Consider the following 25,563-nt stretch of genomic DNA (forward strand, 5'->3'; position numbering starts at 1 on the left):
ATGTTTTGTGGCATGATTTAATCTAAGATTAATAATCTTGCAAAAGAACTGGATTATGGCTCTTGAATTATTCCAAATATGCCAAATTAATGCTGTCTGCACTCTATAAGGGATTTTGGGTCAATAACTTTGGTTTGGGTTACCAATCTTGATGACCAATCTTGATTGCCAATCTATATGACCAATCTATATGAACAATATTGATAACCAATCTTGATAACCAATCTATATGACCAATCTTGATAACCAATCTATATGACCAATCTTGATTACCAGTCTTGGTTACCAATCTTGATTACCAATCTTGATTACCAATCTTGATGACCAATCTTGATGACCAATCTTGATTACCAATCTTGATGACCAGTCTTGATTACCCATCTTGATTACCAATCTTGATGACCAATCTATGTGACCAATCTTGATGACCAATCTTGATGACCAATCTTGATTACCAGTCTTGATTACCACTTTTGGTTACCAATATTGATGACCAATCTTGATGACCAATCTTGATTACCAATATTGGTAACCAATCTTGGTTACCAATCTTGATTACCAATCTTGATGACCAGTCTTGATGACCAATCTTGATTACCAATCTTGATTACCAATCTTTGATGACCAGTCTTGATTACCAGTGTTGATGACCAGTCTTGATTATCAGTCTTGATTACCAGTCTTGATGACCAGTCTTGATGACCAGTCTTGATTGCCAGTCTTGATTATCAGTCTTGATAACCAGTATTGATTACCAGTCTTGATGACCAGTCTTGATGACCAGTCTTGATTACCAATCTTGATGACCAGTCTTGATTATCAGTCTTGATGACCAGTCTTGATTACCAATCTTTGATGACCAGTCTTGATTACCAGTCTTGATGACCAGTCTTGATTATCAGTCTTGATTACCAGTCTTGATTATCAGTATTGAATACCAGTCTTGATGACCAGTCTTGATTATCAGTCTTGATTATAAGTCTTGATTACCAGTCTTGATGACCAGTCTTGATTACCAGTATTGATTACCAGTCTTGATTATCAGTCTTGATGACCAGTCTTGATTATCAGTCTTGATCATCAGTCTTGATTACCAGTCTTGATTATCAGTCTTGATTATCAGTCTTGATTACCAGTCTTGATGACCAGTCTTGATGACCAGTCTTGATGACCAGTCTTGATTACCAGTCTTGATTATCAGTCTTGATTATCAGTCTTGATGACCAGTCTTGATTATCAGTCTTGATTACCAGTCTTGATTATCAGTCTTGATGACCAGTCTTGATTATCAGTCTTGATTATCAGTCTTGATTACCAGTCTTGATTATCAGTCTTGATTATCAGTCTTGATTACCAATCTTGATGACCAGTCTTGATGACCAGTCTTGATAATCAGTCTTGATGACCAGACTTGATTACCAGTCTTGATGACCAGTCTTGATTATCAGTCTTGATTACCAGTCTTGATGACCAGTCTTGATTACCAGTCTTGATTATCAGTCTTGATTATCAGTCTTGATTATCAGTCTTGATTACCAGTCTTGATTATCAGTCTTGATTATCAGTCTTGATGACCAGTCTTGATTACCAGTCTTGATTATCAGTATTGATGACCAGTCTTGATTATCAGTCTTGATTATCAGTATTGATTATCAGTCTTGATGACCAGTCTTGATTATCAGTCTTGATGACCAGTCTTGATTATCAGTCTTGATTACCAATCTTGATAACCAGTCTTGATTACCAGTCTTGATTATCAGTCTTGATTATCAGTCTTGATTACCAGTATTGATTATCAGTCTTGATTATCAGTCTTGATGACCAGTCTTGATTATCAGTCTTGATTACCAGTATTGATTATCAGTCTTGATTATCAGTCTTGATTACCAGTATTGATTATCAGTCTTGATTATCAGTCTTGATTACCAGTCTTGATTACCAGTCTTGATTATCAGTCTTGATTACCAGTATTGATTACCAGTCTTGATTATCAGTCTTGATTATCAGTCTTGATTATCAGTCTTGATTATCAGTCTTGATTACCAGTCTTGATTATCAGTCTTGATTACCAGTCTTGATTACCAATCTTGATTACCAGTATTGATTACCAGTCTTGATTATCAGTCTTGATTACCAGTCTTGATTATCAGTCTTGATGACCAATCTTGATGACCAGTCTGATGACCAGTCTTGATGACCAATCTTGATTACCAATCTTGATTACCAATCTTGATTACCAATCTTTGATGACCAGTCTTGATGACCAGTCTTGATGACCAGTCTTGATTATCAGTCTTGATTATCAGTCTTGATTACAAGTCTTGATGACCAGTCTTGATTACCAATCTTGATGATCAGTCTTGATGACCAGTCTTGATGACCAGTCTTGATTATCAGTCTTGATTACCAATCTTGATGACCAGTCTTGATTATCAGTCTTGATTATCAGTCTTGATGACCAGTCTTGATTACCAGTCTTGATTATCAGTCTTGATGACCAGTCTTGATTATCAGTCTTGATTATCAGTCTTGATGAACAGTCTTGATTATCAGTCTTGATGACCAGTCTTGATTATCAGTCTTGATTACCAGTCTTGATGACCAGTCTTGATTATCAGTCTTGATTATCAGTCTTGATTATCAGTCTTGATTACCAGTCTTGATTATCAGTCTTGATTACCAGTCTTGATGACCAGTCTTGATTATCAGTCTTGATTATCAGTCTTGATGACCAGTCTTGATTATCAGTCTTGATTATCAGTCTTGATTACCAGTCTTGATTACCAATCTTGATGACCAGTCTTGATTACCAGTCTTGATGACCAGTCTTGATGACCAGTCTTGATGACCAGTCTTGATGACCAGTCTTGATTATCAGTCTTGATTATCAGTCTTGATTATCAGTCTTGATGACCAGTCTTGATTATCAGTTTTGATTATCAGTCTTGATTATCAGTCTTGATTATCAGTCTTGATTATCAGTCTTGATTACCAGTCTTGATTATCAGTCTTGATTACCAGTCTTGATTATCAGTCTTGATTACCAGTCTTGATGACCAGTCTTGATTACCAGTCTTGATTATCCGTCTTGATGACCAGTCTTGATTATCAGTCTTGATTATCAGTCTTGATGACCAGTCTTGATTATCAGTCTTGATGACCAGTCTTGATGACCAGTCTTGATTATCAGTCTTGATTATCAGTCTTGATGACCAGTCTTGATTATCAGTCTTGATTATCAGTCTTGATTACCAGTCTTGATTATCAGTCTTGATTACCAGTCTTGATGACCAGTCTTGATTATCAGTCTTGATTACCAGTCTTGATTACCAGTCTTGATTATCAGTCTTGATTACCAGTATTGATTACCAGTCTTGATTATCAGTCTTGATTATCAGTCTTGATTATCAGTCTTGATTACCAGTCTTGATTATCAGTCTTGATTACCAGTCTTGATTACCAGTCTTGATTACCAATCTTGATTACCAGTATTGATTACCAGTATTGATTATCAGTCTTGATTACCAGTCTTGATTATCAGTCTTGATTATCAGTCTTGATGACCAATCTTGATGACCAGTCTGATGACCAGTCTTGATGACCAATCTTGATGACCAATCTTGATTACCAATCTTGATTACCAATCTTGATTACCAATCTTGATTACCAATCTTTGATGACCAGTCTTGATGACCAGTCTTGATGACCAGTCTTGATTATCAGTCTTGAATATCAGTCTTGATTACAAGTCTTGATGACCAGTCTTGATGACCAGTCTTGATTACCAATCTTGATGACCAGTCTTGATTACCAGTCTTGATGACAAGTCTTGATGACCAGTCTTGATTACCAGTCTTGATGACCAGTCTTGATTATCAGTCTTGATTACCAGTCTTGATGACCAGTCTTGATTATCAGTCTTGATTATCAGTCTTGATGACCAGTCTTGATTATCAGTCTTGATGACCAGTGTTGATTACCAGTCTTGATTATCAGTCTTGATTACCAGTCTTGATTATCAGTCTTGATTACCAGTCTTGATGACCAGTCTTGATTATCAGTCTTGATTATCAGTCTTGATTACCAGTCTTGATTACCAGTCTTGATTATCAGTCTTGATTACCAGTATTGATTACCAGTCTTGATTATCAGTCTTGATTATCAGTCTTGATTATCAGTCTTGATTACCAGTCTTGATTATCAGTCTTGATTACCAGTCTTGATTACCAATCTTGATTACCAGTATTGATTACCAGTATTGATTATCAGTCTTGATTACCAGTCTTGATTATCAGTCTTGATTATCAGTCTTGATGACCAATCTTGATGACCAGTCTGATGACCAGTCTTGATGACCAATCTTGATGACCAATCTTGATTACCAATCTTGATTACCAATCTTGATTACCAATCTTTGATGACCAGTCTTGATGACCAGTCTTGATGACCAGTCTTGATTATCAGTCTTGAATATCAGTCTTGATTACAAGTCTTGATGACCAGTCTTGATGACCAGTCTTGATTACCAATCTTGATGACCAGTCTTGATTACCAGTCTTGATGACAAGTCTTGATTACCAGTCTTGATTACCAGTCTTGATGACCAGTCTTGATTATCAGTCTTGATTACCAGTCTTGATGACCAGTCTTGATTATCAGTCTTGATTATCAGTCTTGATGACCAGTCTTGATTATCAGTCTTGATGACCAGTCTTGATTACCAGTCTTGATTATCAGTCTTGATTACCAGTCTTGATGAACAGTCTTGATTATCAGTCTTGATGATCAGTCTTGATTACCAGTCTTGATTATCAGTCTTGATTACCAGTCTTGATGACCAGTCTTGATTATCAGTCTTGATTATCAGTCTTGATTATCAGTCTTGATTATCAGTCTTGATTACCAGTCTTGATTATCAGTCTTGATTACCAGTCTTGATGACCAGTCTTGATTATCAGTCTTGATGACCAGTCTTGATTATCAGTCTTGATTATCAGTCTTGATTAACAGTCTTGATTACCAATCTTGATAACCAGTCTTGATTACCAGTCTTGATGACAAATCTTGATGACCAGTCTTGATGACCAGTCTTGATTATCAGTCTTGATTATTAGTCTTGATTATCAGTCTTGATTACCAGTCTTGATGACCAGTCTTGATTATCAGTCTTGATTATCATTCTTGATTATCAGTCTTAATTACCAGTCTTGATTATCAGTCTTGATTTTCAGTCTTGATAACCAGTCTTGATTATCAGTCTTGATGACCAGTCTTGATTATCAGTCTTGATTATCAGTCTTGATTACCAGTCTTGATTATCAGTCTTGATTATCAGTCTTGATTATCAGTCTTGATTACCAGTCTTGATTACCAGTCTTGATTATCAGTCTTGATTACCAGTCTTGATTATCAGTCTTGATTACCAGTCTTGATTATCAGTCTTGATTACCAGTCTTGATTACCAGTCTTGATTATCAGTCTTGATTACCAGTCTTGATTATCCGTCTTGATGACCAGTCTTGATTATCAGTCTTGATTATCAGTCTTGATTATCAGTCTTGATGACCAGTCTTGATTATCAGTCTTGATGACCAGTCTTGATGACCAGTCTTGATTATCAGTCTTGATTATCAGTCTTGATGACCAGTCTTGATGACCAGTCTTGATGACCAGTCTTGATGACCAGTCTTGAGTATCAGTCTTGATTATCAGTCTTGATGACCAGTCTTGATGATCAGTCTTGATTATCAGTCTTGATTACCAGTCTTGATTATCAGTCTTGATTACCAGTCTTGATGACCAGTCTTGATTATCAGTCTTGATGACCAGTCTTGATTACCAGTCTTTATTATCAGTCTTGATTACCAGTCTTGATGACCAGTCTTGATTATCAGTCTTGATTATCAGTCTTGATGACCAGTCTTGATTATCAGTCTTGATGACCAGTCTTGATTACCAGTCTTGATTATCAGTCTTGATTATCAGTCTTGATTACCAGTCTTGATTATCAGTCTTGATTACCAGTCTTGATGACCAGTCTTGATTATCAGTCTTGATTATCAGTCTTGATTATCAGTCTTGATTATCAGTCTTGATGACCAGTCTTGATTATCAGTCTTGATTATCAGTCTTGATTACCAGTCTTGATTACCAATCTTGATGACCAGTCTTGATTACCAGTCTTGATGACCAATCTTGATGACCAGTCTTGATGACCAGTCTTGATGACCAGTCTTGATTATCAGTCTTGATTATCAGTCTTGATTACCAGTCTTGATGACCAGTCTTGATTATCAGTCTTGATTACCAGTCTTGATTATCAGTCTTGATTATCAGTCTTGATTATCAGTCTTGATTACCAGTCTTGATTATCAGTCTTGATTTTCAGTCTTGATAACCAGTCTTGATTATCAGTCTTGATGACCAGTCTTGATTATCAGTCTTGATTATCAGTCTTGATTACCAGTCTTGATTATCAGTCTTGATTATCAGTCTTGATTATCAGTCTTGATTACCAGTCTTGATTATCAGTCTTGATTACCAGTCTTGATTATCAGTCTTGATTACCAGTCTTGATTATCAGTCTTGATGACCAGTCTTGATTATCAGTCTTGATTATCAGTCTTGATTATCAGTCTTGATTACCAGTCTTGATTATCCATCTTGATGACCAGTCTTGATTATCAGTCTTGATTATCAGTCTTGATTATCAGTCTTGATGACCAGTCTTGATTATCAGTCTTGATGACCAGTCTTGATGACCAGTCTTGATTATCAGTCTTGATTATCAGTCTTGATTATCAGTCTTGATGACCAGTCTTGATTATCAGTCTTGATTATCAGTCTTGATTACCAGTCTTGATGACCAGTCTTGATTATCAGTCTTGATGACCAGTATTGATTACCAGTCTTGATGACCAGTCTTGATTATCAGTCTTGATTACCAGTCTTGATGACCAGTCTTGATTACCAATCTTGATGACCAGTCTTGATTACCAGTCTTGATGACCAGTCTTGATGACCAGTCTTGATGACCAATTTTGATAACCAATCTTGATGACCAATCCTGATGACCAATCCTGATGACCAATCCTAATACTAATCTTAATAACTATAGTTTGTATGGAGGTATTTTTTTGTAAGTTTGGGTATTGGTGGCTTACATGGACACTAGGGTGGAATTGCATTTGGGGCTGGGCAGTTCAAGGTCAAGGTAACCAAGTTTTAATTGAAAAACACTAGCTTCAATTTAAGTAGGTGTTACATGAACATTGTTTGTATAGGTAGCTTGCATGCAGACCTAGCATTGACAGCCAGATAAAAATCAAGGTAGAGAAACTTGTTTTTAATAACTTTAGTTTGGATGGAAGTATTTTTCTGAAATTGTGTGTGTTGTGGAGACTTACCTCTGGATTGTATTTCGGGCCAGTTAGTTAAAGTTTATTACTAAAGTAGGACAAAAACTAATTCTGCTTAATATCATGATTTTAGATGGAGGTATTTTGGATACCTTGTGTGCGTTGGTCACTTACCAGTAGACCTATCTTGAGATTGCACAGTGATTGTTTTAATTATATTGCATAAACATGGTTCTTGTTGTATCCATTTCTTCCTGTACTTTCATTTGTACAAAAAATTACCGCATGATTGGAAGATCAATGTTATTCAGAACTTTAAAAAGGCTTACTAAGTGACAAGTTGGCAATATTGTGTCATTGCTATTGCAGGTCATAATACCACAGTGAAATCTTTACCACATTTTAACTTATCCTAATTTATTAAAGCCCTACAAACGAAGTTTAGGGGGTATATAGGAGTGAGCTTGTCTGTCGGTCGGTTGGTCGGTCCGTATTAAGTGTCCACTCTCTAATTCAAGTTCGAATATGGGTCATGCCGGGTCAAAAACTAGGTCACAGGGTCACTAAGTTTTTAACATTCAGCATTGTGTCCGCTCTCTAATTCAAGTAGTTTTCATCCGAGCTTCCCCACACTTGGTCAGAAGTATCTAGATGATGTGTAGGTAAAGTTCGAACATGGGCCATGCCAGGTCAAAATCTAGGTCATGGGGTCACTTAGTGCGTTTTAAACATTCAGCATGGTGTCAGCTGTTTTATGTGAAGACAACATGCAAAATAGTCTGTGTCAATACTGCATGTGGGGGTATTCGTCACGTCTGTGACAAAGCTCTAGTTTACTCAATTCCACAAATTTCATAACACAAAATTCCCTAGCTAGGAAGTTTTTTTCCAAAAATATCAGAACAAGGCCCGCCATCATGCTTTAATGAAGAGCTTCAAACAGATATGAACCTTTGCTCTGGGAAAATGGGGCTTAATCCATGTGTGAAAGTATCTTCCCAGATTAGCCTGTGTAGTATGCACAGGCTTATCAGGGACACCACTTTCCATTTGAAGTGGATTCTTTATATAAAAAGACTTCCGTTAAACTAAAAATAACATTATAAATGGGAAGTGTAGTCCCAGATAAGTCTGTGTTCTTCCCACACTTGCATTAAGCCCCGTTGAAGCCAAGCAAGGCTTATATGCATTATTCATATATCCTTTGACCAGATGAGCCCTGAAGCGTTCTCGGACTTTGCCCGGCAGCAGCAGTTCCACAAGTCCCTTCTAGAGCGCTTGTACGACATGTACCCTGACAACAGCCCCAGCAAGGTGATGCTGTGTGAGAACTACCGGGCCAACCGTGCAATCATTGAGTTCACCTCCGAGCTCTTTTACGATAATAAGTTAAAGGCATCGAAAGATCCGATCGCGCACAGCGTGTACTATCCGCTGACATTTTTCACAGCGCGTGGAGAGGAGGTCCAGCATGAGAACAGCTCGGGGTATTATAATACATCTGAGGTAAGTGATGGTAGTTTGTTGTTTTGGGTAAAAATTTAGAGAAACTTTTCACCATCAAACAGATAATATCAACAGTGCAGGTAATAGTTTAGAGGCTAGGAATTGTTATATTCCTTGCAACACACAAGAGCGTAGAGGGTATTGGATTCACCTTGGATATTTTTGTTCTTTTGTCCATTTGTCTCATCACATACTGGTATGTATTGTCAATATTTTTGACCATGCAATTTATTTTTAGCTCGACTATTATATATGAAATATATATCGTGGAGGTATCCTACTCACCCCGGCGTCGGCGTTCCGTGCCATTAGCGTGCAAATGTTAAAGTTTTCTTACTACCCCACTTATTTTCATTGTCCCTTGACATATTGCTTTCATATTTTGCATACTTGTAACCAACATCACCCCATCCTATAAACAAGAGCAGACAACTCTATCAAGCATTTTGCCATAATTATTGCCCCTTTTATACTTAGAATATGCATATCATTGATAAATATATGTTAAAGTTTGCGTACTACCCCAAATATTTCCTATATCCTTTGACATATTGCTTTTATATTTTGCATACTTGTACACCAACATGACCCCAACCTATAAACAAGAGCTGACCACTGTATCAAGCATTTTTACATAATTATGGACCCTTTTACACGTAGATAATTAAACATTTTGCTTAAAACAACACTTACCTGAATACTACGTTGCATTCCACCCCACGCCTGTACCCAGAGTCCCTCCCCACCAACCCCCCCCCCAATTTTTTTTTTAAACATCTAATAAATTCCCCCACCCCACATTATACCCCCCTCTCACCCCCGACTCCCCCTACCCACCCTACCCCCCATTTTTTTTTTAAACATCATCTAATAAATTACCACACCCCACATTATAGCCCCCTCTCACCCCCCTACCCCCCCCCCCCAACAATTATTTTTTTCTCCTTTTTTGTTGTTGAAAGATTGTCTAATAAATGACCACACCCCTCATTATACCCCCTCTCACCCCCCCCCCCCCCCCCACACACACACACACATACAAATATTTTTTTCCTTTTTTTATTTTTGAAAGATCGTCTAATAAATTTTAGAATATGAACAATGTCCACATGATGGCATACGTTATAATGTCAAGCACTCGAATAGTCGAGCGCGCTGTCCTCTGACAGCTCTTGTTCATTTTGTGATTCATTTATCAAGCCAAGGGCTATTTTGACTTTTTTTTTAAAAGGTACTGAAATCCATAATGAAAGGCACGATTTCTGATTGTGATGTTTGATTTCGTTAACTTGCAAAAGCAATTTATACCGCTGCCTCTTTATTATGCAGATCTATGAGGTGATAGAGCAGGTGGAACATCTTCAGAAGCACTGGCCACCTGAGTGGGGAGAGTTTGACGAGAACAGCATCTGTGTGGTGGCCCCATACTCAGATCAGGTAATTGAGCAGTGTCTAAATGCCATTAAATTCTTTTAATTTCTTAAAATTGCTTATGTTTATTGACTGTTATTTTTTGTTGAAGCTTAACATTTGAAGGCTCTTTGCTCATTTAATGAATTGTTTTTTATGCCTCCGCTTTGGTGGCATATAGCATTTGAACTGTCTGTCCGTCCGTCCGTCAGTGCGTCTGTCTGTCAGTCCGTCTGAAAACTTTAACATTGGCCATAATTTTTGCAATATTGAAGATAGCAACTTGATATTTGGCATGCACGTGTATCTCATGGAGCTGCACATTTTGAGTGGTGAAAGGTCAAGGTCATCCTTCAAGGTCAGAAGTCAAAAAATACAATCCAAGGGAAGTAATAAGCTTTAAAAGGGAGATAATTTCTAAACCTACCAAATGATATGTTGAAATTTTATATCAAAGCGGCGCAATAGGGGGCATTGTGTTTCTGACAAACACATGTCTTGTTTGTTAAATGAAGTAATTATCACTTTCCATTTAATCCTAAATCATGGCCAGGCGAGTGTTTGGATGGCAGATCATTTTGTTTTGTGTTGGCCTATTTACTGCACGCCTCTGGCAGATATATGTAGTGATACCCACATGAAATAACTAAATCCATTCTTTGTCATTTTATAAATTATTGAAAATGTTGATGACATAAGCAAATTTCAAATGTCATACTCTTTTAAACAATCCTTATTACAAGCAGTACCGTACTAGTGGACATATATAATGACATGATTAAAAAGGGATGTATGAGACAATGGAGTTTATGTTGAGCATGTTTCCAAATTTAGTGTTGCTGGATATTAATTTGAAAAAGTTGTAGACTGCATCTATTTAAATAGTGGTAAATAAATTATTATCTTAAAACTGGATTTGATGTGTGCTTTCTTTATTTAAGGCAGATAACCACTGTATCCATTATATGGTGCAAAAATAATTACAAAACTGTTACAAAGATGCATTGGACTGATATATGATATGTTATGAATATGCAAATTTAAATATCATTGTTCAATTTGCAAAACAATATATGTCAATACATATATATGTAGACTGCATCTATTTAAAATAGTGGTAAATAAATTATTATCTTAAAACTGGATTTGATGTGTGCTTTCTTTATTTAAGGCAGATAACCACTGTATCCATTACTGTAAAACGTTGTGTATAAGGCGCACATTTTTACCCCCAAATTTAATATTAAAAACTTGATGCGCGTTATGCACAACTACCGCCATGCCAAGACATTTTTTCCCTGTCAGTTACCCAGTTACGGTAACTCCCGTCATTCTGTTCCCCGTTGTTTTAACTGTAACTATGTTAATAATTGTGTTATATTTACGATCTGAATATAGATGGACAAACGTTATAAAGTTAACATTAATATTTTCTATCTTTTTCAGGTACATACAGAGCATTGAAATCAAATAAATTTGAAGAAGAAAATGAAAAACAAGGAAGCCATTTTTATTTAAACTTTATTGTTTTTTCCCACAATATTATACCCTACTGTACTAGGGTTACACAATTTATTTGGGGGGCACTTGTCGATTTACAATAGCATGTCGGCAAGGTCTTTCACAATATACTTATTATTATTTTTCTTGCTTTTCAAATGTGTTTATAAAATTGATGTTGTGTTTGTTTACACGTTTTCATACGTCTTGTTAAGATTGGGGTTGTGATTATCAAGCAATTTGCGTCATCTGTCAAGTTTTGTGTAGCTGGGCTATTATCAAAACATGCGAACCTGCAAACGACTTCACACCTCCATTGTTTGTTTAACCCCGGATATGTCAGTAATGGTGTTGATAAATTTGAGTCGTTATAGTCTCCTGTCAATAATAGACGCTCGAAAAAAACATGTGAGATGGGAAATGTAAATTGAATGCGCGGTTTTGAATAAGTCATTTGTGAATAACCCCCTGCCAATACCAATACAAAATTTCAGTGTCTTAGTTATACTAAGCACACTAATCGGTCTGCAATGTGTACTCTACCACGATAAAATCGTAGACAGTTACTTCGGAGACTCGATGGTAATTGTGCATTTCATGCATAATTAATTTAAATCGAAACATTTACGTGTAATATTATAATTAAAAAAGAAACACACAAACAAGTTGTATCTTTATCGTTATCGTCTTTAAGATAATTAATTATTGAAAAATAAAATAACAAGTGAGATCGGCAATATAAATTAAACGATTTTCAGTTGACCTACAGTTCGGAAATTTTGCCTTAATTTTTTTTTTGCTTCAAAAACTTTTTTTCACGATTTTTTTGCTTCAAAAAGTATACATAAATGCGCGTTATACACAGCGTTTTACGGTATATGGTGCAAAAATAATTACAAAACTGTTACAAAGATGCATTGGACTGATATATGATATGTTATGAATATGCAAATTTAAATATCATTGTTCAATTTGCAAAACAATATATGTCGATACATTGAAAAAACATGTTCATTATCAGCTGAGCAACATCTGGGACCTCTGTACAAAAGGATGGTTGACAATGTTTTTTGTTTGCTCATAGGTGTTTCACATTAGAAGTGAATTAAGAAAACGCAAGATGTTCAAGGTGTCAGTGGAGAGAGTTGTCAATGTTCAAGGTAAGTGGCTTAACACTATATGAGGTTAATTTTTAAATGCCTGTTTAAGTTAAGTTACTGAAATAAGCTCAAGGAAAAACAAATATTTCACTGGGGTATTCATTAATGTTATTGAACATAATTCTCTCTCAATCTTTGACAAGTCTTAGCTAATACATGTCTTAAAACAGACAGTCAGTCCAAGGTAATGTACAACTGAAAAGTAAACCAGATTTCTCAAAGATTCGTAAGGGCCGTTGCGCCAGATTTATATATTGAGGATAATTAAACCCTATCACCTGTTGAAGATATTTTGATATTTTATTACTTGTTTTCAAGCTTTTTTTTGAATTGTTTTGTCTGATTTATTTAGAAAGAAAAGGGATAACTATCAGAAGATGTGTAATGTTTACCAGCTCTGTCATCTTTACCATTGAAATGATTATATGAAATACAAAGCATTTAATGTACATTTTAAACATTTACAAAATTTTACTGTTCAGAACTAAATAAATCGCAAAAACGTTTTAGATATAGTTTGCTTTTTATTGGTTTTATTGGTTGTATAGAAGTTAGTCAAGCACGATTTCTTAACATTTCTGGAATGTTTTGCTTTGTATTTGTTATGTTTGTTTCATTCAATATAAGTTAGTGTACTAAAGCTTACAAACTTGCCAGTTTTAGCTCATATCAGTGATTATATTAAATTTTGACGCAAGTTGTTTTGCTAAAAGAGTACATGTTTACAAAAATTGCAAATAAAATCAATACAAAGCTGTTACCTTATGTTTTCATTTCATTGTTCACATAGTATTTGTATGTATCATTTGATGACAAATTTTAAAAAATATCCGTCTTTGGGGAAAAATCAACTTAATGTTGTCTTTGATCAAAAAGCTCTATAGACATAGCATCGAGTAGTTGATTATTCAGATCATTGTCATTCATATATAAGAACAAGCCATACAGTTTGTTGTAAAGGACCCATTTACATCCCTTGGTTGTGCATGGTTATTTTAAGCTATAGACAATACCACATCCTTAATTGTTCAAAGAAAAAAAGATGCTCCTGCAAATTACAAGTAATTAATAAGTTATGAAGTAATTATATTTTAGCTCAGTTTGTCATTTCAAGTTATTTGATTTTTTCCATTTTCTGAAGAAAAAACATGTACACATTTGCACTTCACTTCACTTGCATCACTTGGTGATTACATATTTTCAAGTTTCAATTTAATCGCTTTGCAGATACCGATCAACTGACAATGACTCAAAAAAAGAACACATCTACACTTAATGGAAATTAATGATTTTCAAGTTTCTTTTTAATTTCTGGATAAATGTGGAAGTAGCTTACTCCACAAACTTGTAATTAGGTTTTTTAACAAACTTATAACATTGATGCAGACAAACTGACCTATTGATTGACTTCCGCTGCAGGCAAGCAGTTTCGTGTGATTGTGATGAGCACAGTGAGGACACGCCACACCTGCTCCACGGACGCAGCCGCCACTGACAAGCTGGACCTGGGATTCCTGTCCAACATCAAGCTCCTAAACACTGCCATCACCCGCGCCCAGTCATTGGTCATCGCCGTGGGAGACCCAGTCTCGCTGTGTCTCATTGGTCGATGCAGGTTAGAGTGGTGAAACTGGATAGAGGCTTGTTTTGTGGTTATGATATCAAATATTTCTATGCCCACACAGCGTAAATAGCCCTTTGTCTTCTGTAGAATATATATTGGATTGTCTGCTTCAAAACATGTTTTGTCGGGGCATCCGTGTCTGTGACACTTTTCTGGTCTACTTTGTACAAACTGCATATTTTTTCCTGTTTTTAAAAAATGGAAAGTTGAAAAATTAAAGTCATTTATCTGTAGCATTTGTATTGAATACCATAAATATTTAAATTTATTACAAAATTAAATATCTGTTATTCCTATTCTACTATTCAGTCATAATATTACCCCGTACCATGCAAATTGGGTCTTTTGCCAAATGCAGCGAACAAAGCTCCAGTCCAGCCTGTGCAATCACGTAGTCTGGTCAGGAGCTACCCTGACAGCTAATGAGACAAAGAAAAGTTGTGTGACATTATTTGCCAACGTATATGTCATACAACCCATTTTTGCATGTGGCAGGTCATATAGTTGAATTGCTAATTCCTTTTTTCAAAAAGTTAACTTTGGTTAATGATAACCATGATTAATTTTCTAAAACACATTAAAAAAGATTATCCTTGGTAAATGTATCCCAGCCCGATATTAGCACCAATTATTTACTAGTTATACAGGTTTAAGCCTCCACAGCATTATTTTTTCCTGGTAAAAAAAGATAACTTTGTCTCTGAACTCAAAGTATTGTTAATTTTAGAGATGTTTTAAATTTTGAATAACTGGGTCTTTACAGCAAAGTCTGGGAATACTACCTAGAGGTCTGTAAAGATAACAACAGTTTCTTTGGCATGACATGGCCACACCTCCGATCCCTGCTAAATAACGCAGAGATGACCAAGAACTACATTCTGAACCCTCTTGCGCCGGAGTTCATTCCGAAGGCGGTATATACGGGCCCGGCAGGCCATGCCGTGTTCATGCCCCAGCAGGGGCCGCTCCATGGGGCATGGATAGGGCAGCACCCTGGGGCCGCATACAGGGGACCAAACAGTCAGGTATGGGAGAGGGGCTGAACAAAATGTTGGAGATAAAGCTGTACATTTTATTATATTGTTTAAACGATAACTTCAAAGTATTTAATGTTAATGGGAGAAAAAGAAACATAGGAAGTTGAAATCTCTTGTCCTTATTTTGATTTTGGTGCAATGTAATATCAATCATATATATCACTGTAGGTGCAAATTTGTTGTTCATTTAAATTAAGTTTTGTTTGACACTTATTATACCCTTAAAATGGTACAATGGGGTCCCAATGTCAGTTGGACAGTCACTTGTTTAGCTCACCTGAGCACAATGTGCTCATGGTCAGCTTTTGTGATCGCCTTTTGTCCGTTGTGTGTTGTGTGGTGTCAACATTTGCCTTGTCTAGAGGCCACATTTATTTACAATCTTCATGAAATTTGGTTAGAAGATTGGTCTCAATGATATCTTGGATGAGTTCGAAAATGGTACTATTTGCTCGAAAAACATGGCTGCCAAGGGGCAGGCGTTTTTCCTTATATGGCTATAGTAAAACCTTGTTAACACTCTAGAGGCCACATTTATTGTCCAATATTCATGAAACTTGGTCAGAAGATTCATCCCAATAATATCTTGGACGAGTTCCAAAATGATGCCATTTGGTTGAAAAACATTGCCGGCAGGGGGCGGGGCATTTTTCCTTATATGGCTTTAGTAAAACCTTGTTAACATTCTCCGATCATTATGAAACTTAGTCTGAAGATTTGGCCCAATGATATTTTGGACAAGTTCGAAAATGGTTCCGGTCGCTTTAAAAACAAGGCCACCAGGGGGCGGGGCATTATTCCTTATATGGCTATGTATGGCTTTACTAAAACCTTGTTTTGTTATTGTTTTGGCATTGTCTGTCCATCCGTCCGTCCGGCACTTTTGTGTCCAGAGCCATATCTTGGAAGTGCTTTGGCGGATTTCATTGAAACTTGATATGAGTATATATATGGATAAGAGGATGATGAACGCCAAATGGCATTGTACACCATCTGTTAATAACGGAGTTATGGCCCTTTGTATCTTGAAAAAATGCTTTTTAATATAAGCTTACAGCTTTAACTCCATTAACACATAAGCCAGAGTCATGAAACTTGCCATAGTTGTTCTCAATAGGGGCTAAGGTCAAGTTCACACATTGAGGTCAAAGGTCACAAATTTGATGAATTATTCATTATTTAGTCATTCCGTTACTATGCCATGAAACTTGCTATAGTTTTTCTCAATCATCTGGGGGTGCTTCACATTCAACACCCATAATCCTAGGGGCTAAGGTCAAGGTCACACATTAAGGTCAAAGGTCGATACCCCTCCATAAACAAAATTTATTTGGTTGGGGATATCAATTCAACGAATTTGCTTGTTAACACTCTAGAGGCCACATTTATTGTCCAATCTTCATGAAACATGAGAAAGGTATGTGTATCCAAATGGTCCAAATATAAGGTTCAGTTCAAATATCAGTTATATAAACATGGATAAAATGTGCATAAACTTGTTTCCATTGCAGATGATGTATCCAGGCCACTACATGCCCATGCCTATATACCCTGGTCCCTACCACCAGCCTTACCCTTACATGGGCCCCATGCTGTACAGGCCCCATCACCAGATGTACCCCCCAGGGGTCGTTGGTAAAACCGCTGCTCGCGGGGCCATACCCAAACCGCAAGGGGTTCAGAAGCCCAAAATCCCCGTACATCAGCCCAGCTTACCTGTACAGAGAGACGATGATGACAGGACAGTGTCTCCAAAACAAGACCACCACAAAGCTGGGATACCAGTGACCCTGTCTTCTACCCCCCCGAAGAAGTCCGCGGCCACGGTAAAGATAGGAGGCCTGAAATATGCTCCCAGAGTGCCTGTAATGCATCCTGGCGTGTCTATGTATCCCCCGGTTGTAGGTTACATGCCATACATGATCCACCCAGAGGACCCACGCTACCTGGCTGCCATGGGAATGCAGCCCATAGCCCCGTACTACTATTCATACCCAAGCGTTCCACGACATGCCTACCCATACATGGTGCCCCAGGCCGTTCCCATACCCATACCAACTGCCCCAGCCGGCTCTGGTAGCGTGTCACCCGCCAGTCTACCGGACAGTACACGCAGGCGTACAAGCGCCTCCTCGCCCACGGGTAGCAATCACTCTGACACTTTGTCGGCCTCTCCCAGTTCATCTGGGTCGTCTCACCTTCACGCCCAGCATATTCAGCTCCTTCCAAATGTGGTGCACATCCCCAGTCACCTTCTGTACCAGCAGACCACCAGTGCGAGCAGTTCCCGGTCTCAGACGCCTGTCTTGTCCAGCTCTCCCAGTCAGAGCTCCTTGCAGCCTCAGCCTGCGGGATTGAGTAAAGACAGTCCCCGTAATTCTCTCGGGGAGATTGAGTTCCCTCGACGTAGGCAACACAGTGGACCACGACCCGTTTCCCAGAGTCCTAGCTACAGTTCCCAGAGCTCGCATGAAAGTTCCTCTTCACCCGTATTGAATGGTGACCAGACGTCAAAGTCTTCAGACATAAAACTGGAAGTTGGGCAGACGACATCTTCAAAGACTGCTCACAGGCACTTGAAGCTAAACACAACTGTGGCTGCTATGAATACCGGTTTCAGCCACATGTTCAGGGACGAGCTCGGGACGCCGACGGAAGTTACGAAACTCGTACGAATGATTGACGAGGAAGAACCGGTGGATACTATGGATGATGAAGAGTTTGAGAGTCATCAGGGAGACTTCTTATTCGGCCAGGAGGTTATGTTGCAGACAAAACCTTCGCCCCCATTTGGCCGTCTGTATCTCAGCCTGCCAGCCGTTCACGGTGATCCCAGACACGCTCAGTCCCTTGACCTGCGGGCTGGGCCGCACATGTACGAAGACGAGGAATTCGACCCATCACAGATCGAACCCCAGACCCCTATGACCCCAGCAGGGTTTCAGACGCCCGGAGTGGATTTTTCTGGCGACCCGCTAGAAATCTTGAGGAATTTGACAATTAATAACGACAGTTTAAATAGGAGTGCTCATGGACATTTTTAAGATGTTCATGCATGTTTAATTATTGTGCGAACAATGTACTCGTGGTTATTTGTCAGGTGATTATCTGGTGAATTGCGTGTGGTTACACTACAGACTACTGTTCAAACCCCAGTGGAATATAGATGTTTGCAATTGTTTTTTATTGTTCTTCAGAAGGCTATTTTTTCTTACATTTTTTATTGTTTTAAATATGTATTTTATGTTAGTTGAGTGTTACTATTTATGGGTATTGTGTGCAAAATGATGTTTTATTTATTGTAATTATCTCTGATTATGATTCTTAATTTAGACCTATGCTGATGCTTATTTTGAATTATTGTCATAAAGAACTTAAATTTGTTTGGATTTTGAATAAGATAGAACAGTTTAACAATAGATTTAAAATTGTGATTCTCTTTATTGGAATATTCATTTTTGAATAAATTAATGTTGTCATTGATATTGTGCAAAGGTTCAGCCATATTTTTGGATTTTGTTAAGACTGTTCATGTCTGTCTGCCTTTCTGTCAAATAGTGTGTATTTTGATAGAACTCGAGTAGTAGATTATGTGCTTGTGTTTATTAACGGCTGCTGTGCTGGCAAATGGTAGAACTTGTTGAAAAATGGCTTTAGATGCTGTTATTGTACCAGTTACTTCCATTTTGTTGTATCAGTCAGTGTTTCCTAAATGGGATTTTTTTGATGATATTGCTCAGGTGTATTTGGTCGTTGTTATGCCCCCCTTCGAAGAAGAGGGGGTATATTGCTTTGCTCATGTCGGTCGGTCTGTCAGTCGGTCCGTCCACCAGGTGGTTGTCAGACGATAACTCAAGAATGCTTGAGCCTAGGATCATGAAACTTCATAGGTACATTGATCATGACTCGCAGATGACCCCTATCGATTTTGAGGTCACTAGGTCAAAGGTCACGGTGACCAGAAATAGTAAAATGGTTTTTGAATGATAACTCAAGAAAGCATACGCCTAGGATCATGAAACTTCATGGGTAGATTGATCATGACTTGCAGATGACCCCTATTGATTTTGAGGTCACTAGGTCAAAGGTCACGGTGACCCGAAATAGTAAAGTGGTTTACGGATGATAACTGAAGAACGCATATGCCTAGGATCATGAAACTTCATGGGTAGATTGATCATGACTCGCAGATGACCCCTATTGATTTTGAAGTCACTAGGTCAAAGGTCAATGTCAAGGTGACCCGAAATAGTAAAATGGTTTTCGGATGATAACTCAAGAACGCATACGCCTAGGATCATGAAACTTCATAGGTAGATAGATCATGACTTGCAGATGACCCCTATTGATTTTGAGGTCACAAGGTCAAAGTTCACGGTGACCCGAAATAGTAAAATGATTTTCAGATGATAACTCAAGAACGCTTTTGCCTAGGATCATGACACTTCATAGGTACATTGATCGTGACTCACAGATGACCCCTATTGATTTTCAGGTCACTAGGTCAAAGGTCAAGGTCACAGTGACAAAAATCGTATTCACACAATGGCTGCCACTACAACGGAAAGCCCATATGGGGGGCATGCATGTTTTACAAACAGCTCTTGTTTTCAGTTTATACTGCACTGTTTGTCTGAGAATGGTTGCTTAGACTGTTTGACTCCAGGGACAGATACAGCTTCAACTCATTGACTTCGGTGACACATGAAGAGGTTCCCTGCATTCTGTAACTGTATGCAGTCCAGTAAATGTTTCATCTAAATTTAGATAGATGGTGTATACATGCACATTTTTCCATGTTTACAAGGCTTCATGAATATTGGTATTGATGGCTCTAGATAAGAAAAGGTTTTGTTTGGATCCATAGAATATAGGAACAAAGAAATTGCTGTATTTTCATTGTAGTTATCATGTTATACAGTGGTGTATATGACAGTGAAACCTTGTTTCATTCACTGCTGATGCTTTGATAATGACCATCATATATGTACATCATGAAACTATATTTTCTACTTGTTCATTCACGTTTAAAGGTACATATGTTTGCTCAATGTATTTGTATATTTGTATTGTGGATATTAATTAGGAATAGGTATTGTAATAAATAGATTTTAGATCCATTTACTATTAAATAACAACAACATGAAAAATTTAACACACCTTTTTAAATATTATAAGTTTTTTGTTCTTTTTATACCTCATATTTTTTATACAATCAAAAGAATATTTTAACTGTGTATTATTAAAAAAGGATCGATTCATCAAATACTAGTCATTGCAGTTCAGGTTAAAAAATAAATGCTTAATTCTCGCACATTGCGCTTAAAATGCATGCATAGGTGCATTTAAGATCTTTCATATTTGAATTGTTTCATTGTTTAAATTATAATCTTGAAAGATGCACTGTTTTGTGTGTTAATTTCTAGGGTGTGCATTGTATATCATTGTCAATCATCTGCATATGTATGGAAATGAGTAGAATAAGATGAGGTACAGGGTGTTTAAAATAGGAGATTACTGATTATCTGGTACTGGTATCCACTGATATTTGAAGATTGGCAGATTATTCAGCTGTTATTCAAAATTTCGAAGTTAATGGTTCAAAGAAAGGTTTCTTTCTTCTGCTTTTCTGCTTTATTTTCGTAATATAGAAAGAAAATACATGTGATATTGTTATATTTAAATGTTAGATGATAATTTATTAAATATTGTGTATTTTTAATTGGTGAGTTTGAACAGTTTCTTCTATTGATGACTCAGCCACCACATGACATTTGAAGTGGATGTTAATGTTGCGGGTTTTTGTTTATGCTCTGTAATTAGATTACACCTGTAAATATGTATACAATTGGAAGCCATCTGGCGCACAACATCTTTATGTATGCTTCTTATGATAAACCGTTTTTTGCTTCCAGTGTATTCGATGTATATATTGTAGCTTTGCACAGCATTATAAACTTGTGCACTTTGTATTATCTTGTACATGTGTAATCTGTACTTAAATGTAGTTGTAGTCTTGCATGGTAAGTTATTTTATTCTATTATTCACATGTATTTTTTAGGGTTAAAACGTCTCGTTGTGTACAGGGATTAACAACTTGTTATATTGTAAGATTGTGACTGTTTTGTGGCTTTCCAAAGATGATAGTGAAATGTTACATATGTTAACAACATTCTCCTATCTCAATCTGATTGTTTAAATTGTACAGTCATGTGCTTAAAATATTTATTTTGTATACAATTGTTCATGGCAACCTGTTTCCATGTAAGTAATTTTTAGAAAAGTTAGACAGTACACCCATACTTTGTTAAGTTTTAAATTGTTTTGATCAAGAATATAAGTCTTAATGGTCATAATTTTCAACTGATGTTAATGTTTCATAATTAAATTAAAGTACACCAATTAAGTATTCTTGAAATCTGAGATATGATTGATGCAATTTGTGACCGTTGGATGTATTACTATTTTTCACCACAACATCTTCTGGATATATTCACATTAAACAACCGCCTTTGTTTTTGTGGCCCCTTCCTTTGATCAATGGGTCATGAATCATCTGTGAACACGCTACATGGGGGTTTCTTTTACGTAACTGATACCAACTTTGTAGTTTTGAGGTCGAGTGTAAAAAACTTAGCCTTCTTATATCATGCATAATTTGATGCTTATTTTCTATGGTGTAAACGTCTTATATAAATATATTTGTCTGTGTAACTGCAATGCTTGGGGTAAGCTAACTGTAAATGCTTATCTCAAGTCATTTAGTGTAGATTTTTTTATAATCAGACTTAATGTACATGCGTATACATGTGGTATAATAGGGGCAGTGATCAGAAGCTCAACTACACAATATTAAGTTGTTTTTTTCCTTTGCAAATGAATACTTGAAATGAAAATGTTTTCTGTGAAAATCTACATTTTCACATCACTAAAACATATTAATTGGTACTTTATTAGGCTGAATAAAAAAATTGAACTATTGTTTAATGATCAAAATTGATATACAATTTTAAAACGCAATTCTATGATGTCAGGAAAAAAATGTCCATACAGGGTTTGCACAGATGCTCAAAAGTGCTTAGTTTTGAAGTGAATCATTTTTAAGTGCTGAAAACCAAGCATCATTCTTTGCTGAGAAAAAGTAAAAAACTTAAGATTGTTTTTAGAAGCTTGGTGAACACGTGCTCCATCCATTTTTTTTAATTTATGTATTCAGTTACTATGGGTCATGTTCAACAGGACGGTGATGTGTTTTATTGGGAAATCAATTTAAGCATTTGTGTTTTTTGTTAAGATTAGTATATTTCAAAAGAAAATCGTGTACGCTATAGACAACTTAATCATGTATTTATATAGTATCTAAACACAGCTCTTTCTATTGCTATTATATTTTACCTAGCACAATTGAGAGCACTTATGATTGTGATGCTTTTTAAAATTTTAAACATTCCCCTTATTTAGAAACCACAGTTCTGTTAACAGACTCATGCAATCATGTTTACAAAATTACATAAATGAGGTGTTATCATTATTGAATGTATCACTAAAGCAAAACTCATAAAATGTTCTATACTTATATCCAAGTTCTCACATTGTAATGTATTTAGAGTTACAAAATTGTAGGTTTTCAGTGAATCAACATTTTGGTTATTCAGAATTGTTAAAGTTCTTTTTGTTTTTGTTTATAAGCCTCTGGCATTAACTGTTGCCAAGAGGCATATAGCAATAATTTCAAGAAGCAAAATAATGCTTCTTCCTATGAAAAATGTTTAAAACATTGGTAAATTAGTGGATAATCATAATTCGAAATGTGTAAAATAAAAAAGCTTTTGTAACGCTTTTTTCAATGACTAGGCATTTATGTTTATTTCTAAGAAAGGGGTTTATGTCTTGAAGCTTATAAAAATAATAGACCAGTATAAGTTCACAAATCAATAAATCAATTTGATTATCCAGTGTGGCAAACTAGTTACTATGTCATGGCAATAATGTGAGCCAGAATTTTCTATTTTGCTTTAAAAGCAACATATTTCAAATAGTGATCATGTTTCTAAAAGATGTTCATATATTTTCGCAAACGAAATTCCATGGCTCTTGTAATACCTGTTTGCACAAAATGCATATTTTCTTTAACAAAGAGTGTGTCACCTTGTTATCTTAGACCACAGTGGTGGTCAGTTACCAATTACCAATACTAGTTACCAATTTTACCTTAGCAACAGAATTACCATAGCAACACCGGTGTATGCTGGCTAGTTGCGCACCATTACTATTAGATCTTGAATATTGTTATGCTATTGTTTGAAGTGTATGGGATGTTTTATTCTTTTACAAGTTAATTTTTGAACACTTGGGTGTGGCAGCCATTACGCGAGCATGCCAACAAACCGACTCCAACGCATTTTTTTTTAAATGAATATTTGGAAATACAATTTAAAATTTTAACACACACCAATTAAACATTGTTTTGCATTCATGTGAAATGTTGCAAGAATGAATAGTTGTATTCCCCTTAATTAATGGACTGTTTTAGATGACTCTAAAATCTATATTTTTCATCTTGAAAATAGTTTGGTGCATGAATCCGACAAACTAGTTCCCCCTTCTAATAGAGGTCAGATACTGGTAGTTTCAAGACGAACATGCAAAAAAAATCAGCATTACTTTGAATTCCATTCATTTTGGAGCCATTCAAATGACAATTTATAAAGAAATGGATCGAAAATCGTGTATTGTCTTTTGCGTTTGGAGTCGCGTGTGTTGATATGGGCGTAGTCAATGTTAAGTCTGCTGCATCCGATGTAGACTATACATGTTGTAGTGACGTCTGTCTCACTCTATCTGTCACCATTGGCAACGCTGATGTGGAAGGGTGTGGATGGGTTTATATTACTAGTAAAACATATATTATCGTAATTGGTGTTCGCTTGTTTTTTGCTATTATTTATGCAACGTTCGCGCAGAGATTTAATTGATTGCAGGCATATCTCTTATCAAATCTCCGATCAAAATCTCTGCTGCCATAACAAACCAATTTATGATGGTCGATTTCAATAGTCCTGTTATTATAGTTGGTTTTAATAAGCTATTTTCTTCGTGATGGTTCACTCAAAACATATATCGGAGTATCATGTATGTAGAAATTAATACTGATTTTCATATCAAAAGAACATATTCTTTCTAGCTTGACTTTTCAAAGAAAAATAAGAGCTATACTACTCGCCCTGGCGTCGGCGTCGTCGTTGGTTTAAGTTTTTTATACAGTGAAATAACTTAAACAATATGAAAGACATTTAAGTCAAACTTGCATTACTTCTTTATGGCAACAAGACAATTTTGTAGGTCAAGGTGCAGAACTCTGTCAGCATTATTTTTAGAGTTATGCCCCTTTTAATACTTAAAAAATTTAAAAAAAAATTATACACTCAAATAACTTTAACACTATCAAAGATAATTAACTCAAACTTGCAATACTTCTTTATGGCAACAAGACAATTGTGTAGGACAAGGTGCATAATTCTGTAAGCGTTGTTTTTAGAGATATGCCCTTTTTTACTTATAAAATTAGAAATTGTGTTCAGTTTTGTGTTTAGGTCAATTTTATTCCTAAAGTATCAAAGCTATTGCTTTCATGCTTGCAATACTTACTAACTATCATAAGGGGACTGTGCAGGCAAAGTTATGTAACTCTGACTGGTATTTTGACAGAATTATAGCCCCTTTTATTCTTATAAAATTGAAAATTTACCTTAAATTGATATTCATGTGTACAGACGTATGGCTATCTACGTTTGACTACTGTTCAAATGGTTGGTTCGCATCCTTGCCATCATTCCATTGTCCTAAGACCATTCTCCTTATAGATCTGATTCAAGCAGGCCAGTTGTCAGTGAACGTCATAAGCATGAACACTAAGTACTGGTAAGCACATCAAGTGTGAGTAGTTTGACCGAAAGCCGTTGTAAAG

General features: G+C 36.4%; 1 protein-coding gene across 3 annotated transcripts in view; it reads left to right on the forward strand.

Annotated features, from left to right (window-relative positions):
- Positions 1–24,512, forward strand: part of LOC127868443 (probable helicase with zinc finger domain) — a 60,212-nt gene extending 35,700 nt beyond the window's left edge. For 2 of the 3 annotated variants that reach the window (XM_052410224.1, XM_052410225.1), the window contains exons 19-24: positions 8,571–8,864; positions 10,194–10,301; positions 12,859–12,934; positions 14,354–14,549; positions 15,322–15,583; positions 17,107–24,512. In XM_052410224.1, coding sequence (XP_052266184.1) covers positions 8,571–8,864; positions 10,194–10,301; positions 12,859–12,934; positions 14,354–14,549; positions 15,322–15,583; positions 17,107–18,639 — 2,469 coding nt within the window. In that variant the 3' untranslated portion in view covers positions 18,640–24,512. The remainder of the gene's footprint in view (positions 1–8,570; positions 8,865–10,193; positions 10,302–12,858; positions 12,935–14,353; positions 14,550–15,321; positions 15,584–17,106) is intronic. The other variant, XR_008044135.1, reaches the window with a different exon arrangement.
- The last annotated feature ends 1,051 nt before the right edge of the window (positions 24,513–25,563 follow it).

Source organism: Dreissena polymorpha, chromosome 2, assembly GCF_020536995.1.
Source record: "Dreissena polymorpha isolate Duluth1 chromosome 2, UMN_Dpol_1.0, whole genome shotgun sequence".
In the NCBI taxonomy this organism is placed as follows: Eukaryota; Metazoa; Mollusca; class Bivalvia; order Myida; family Dreissenidae; genus Dreissena; species Dreissena polymorpha.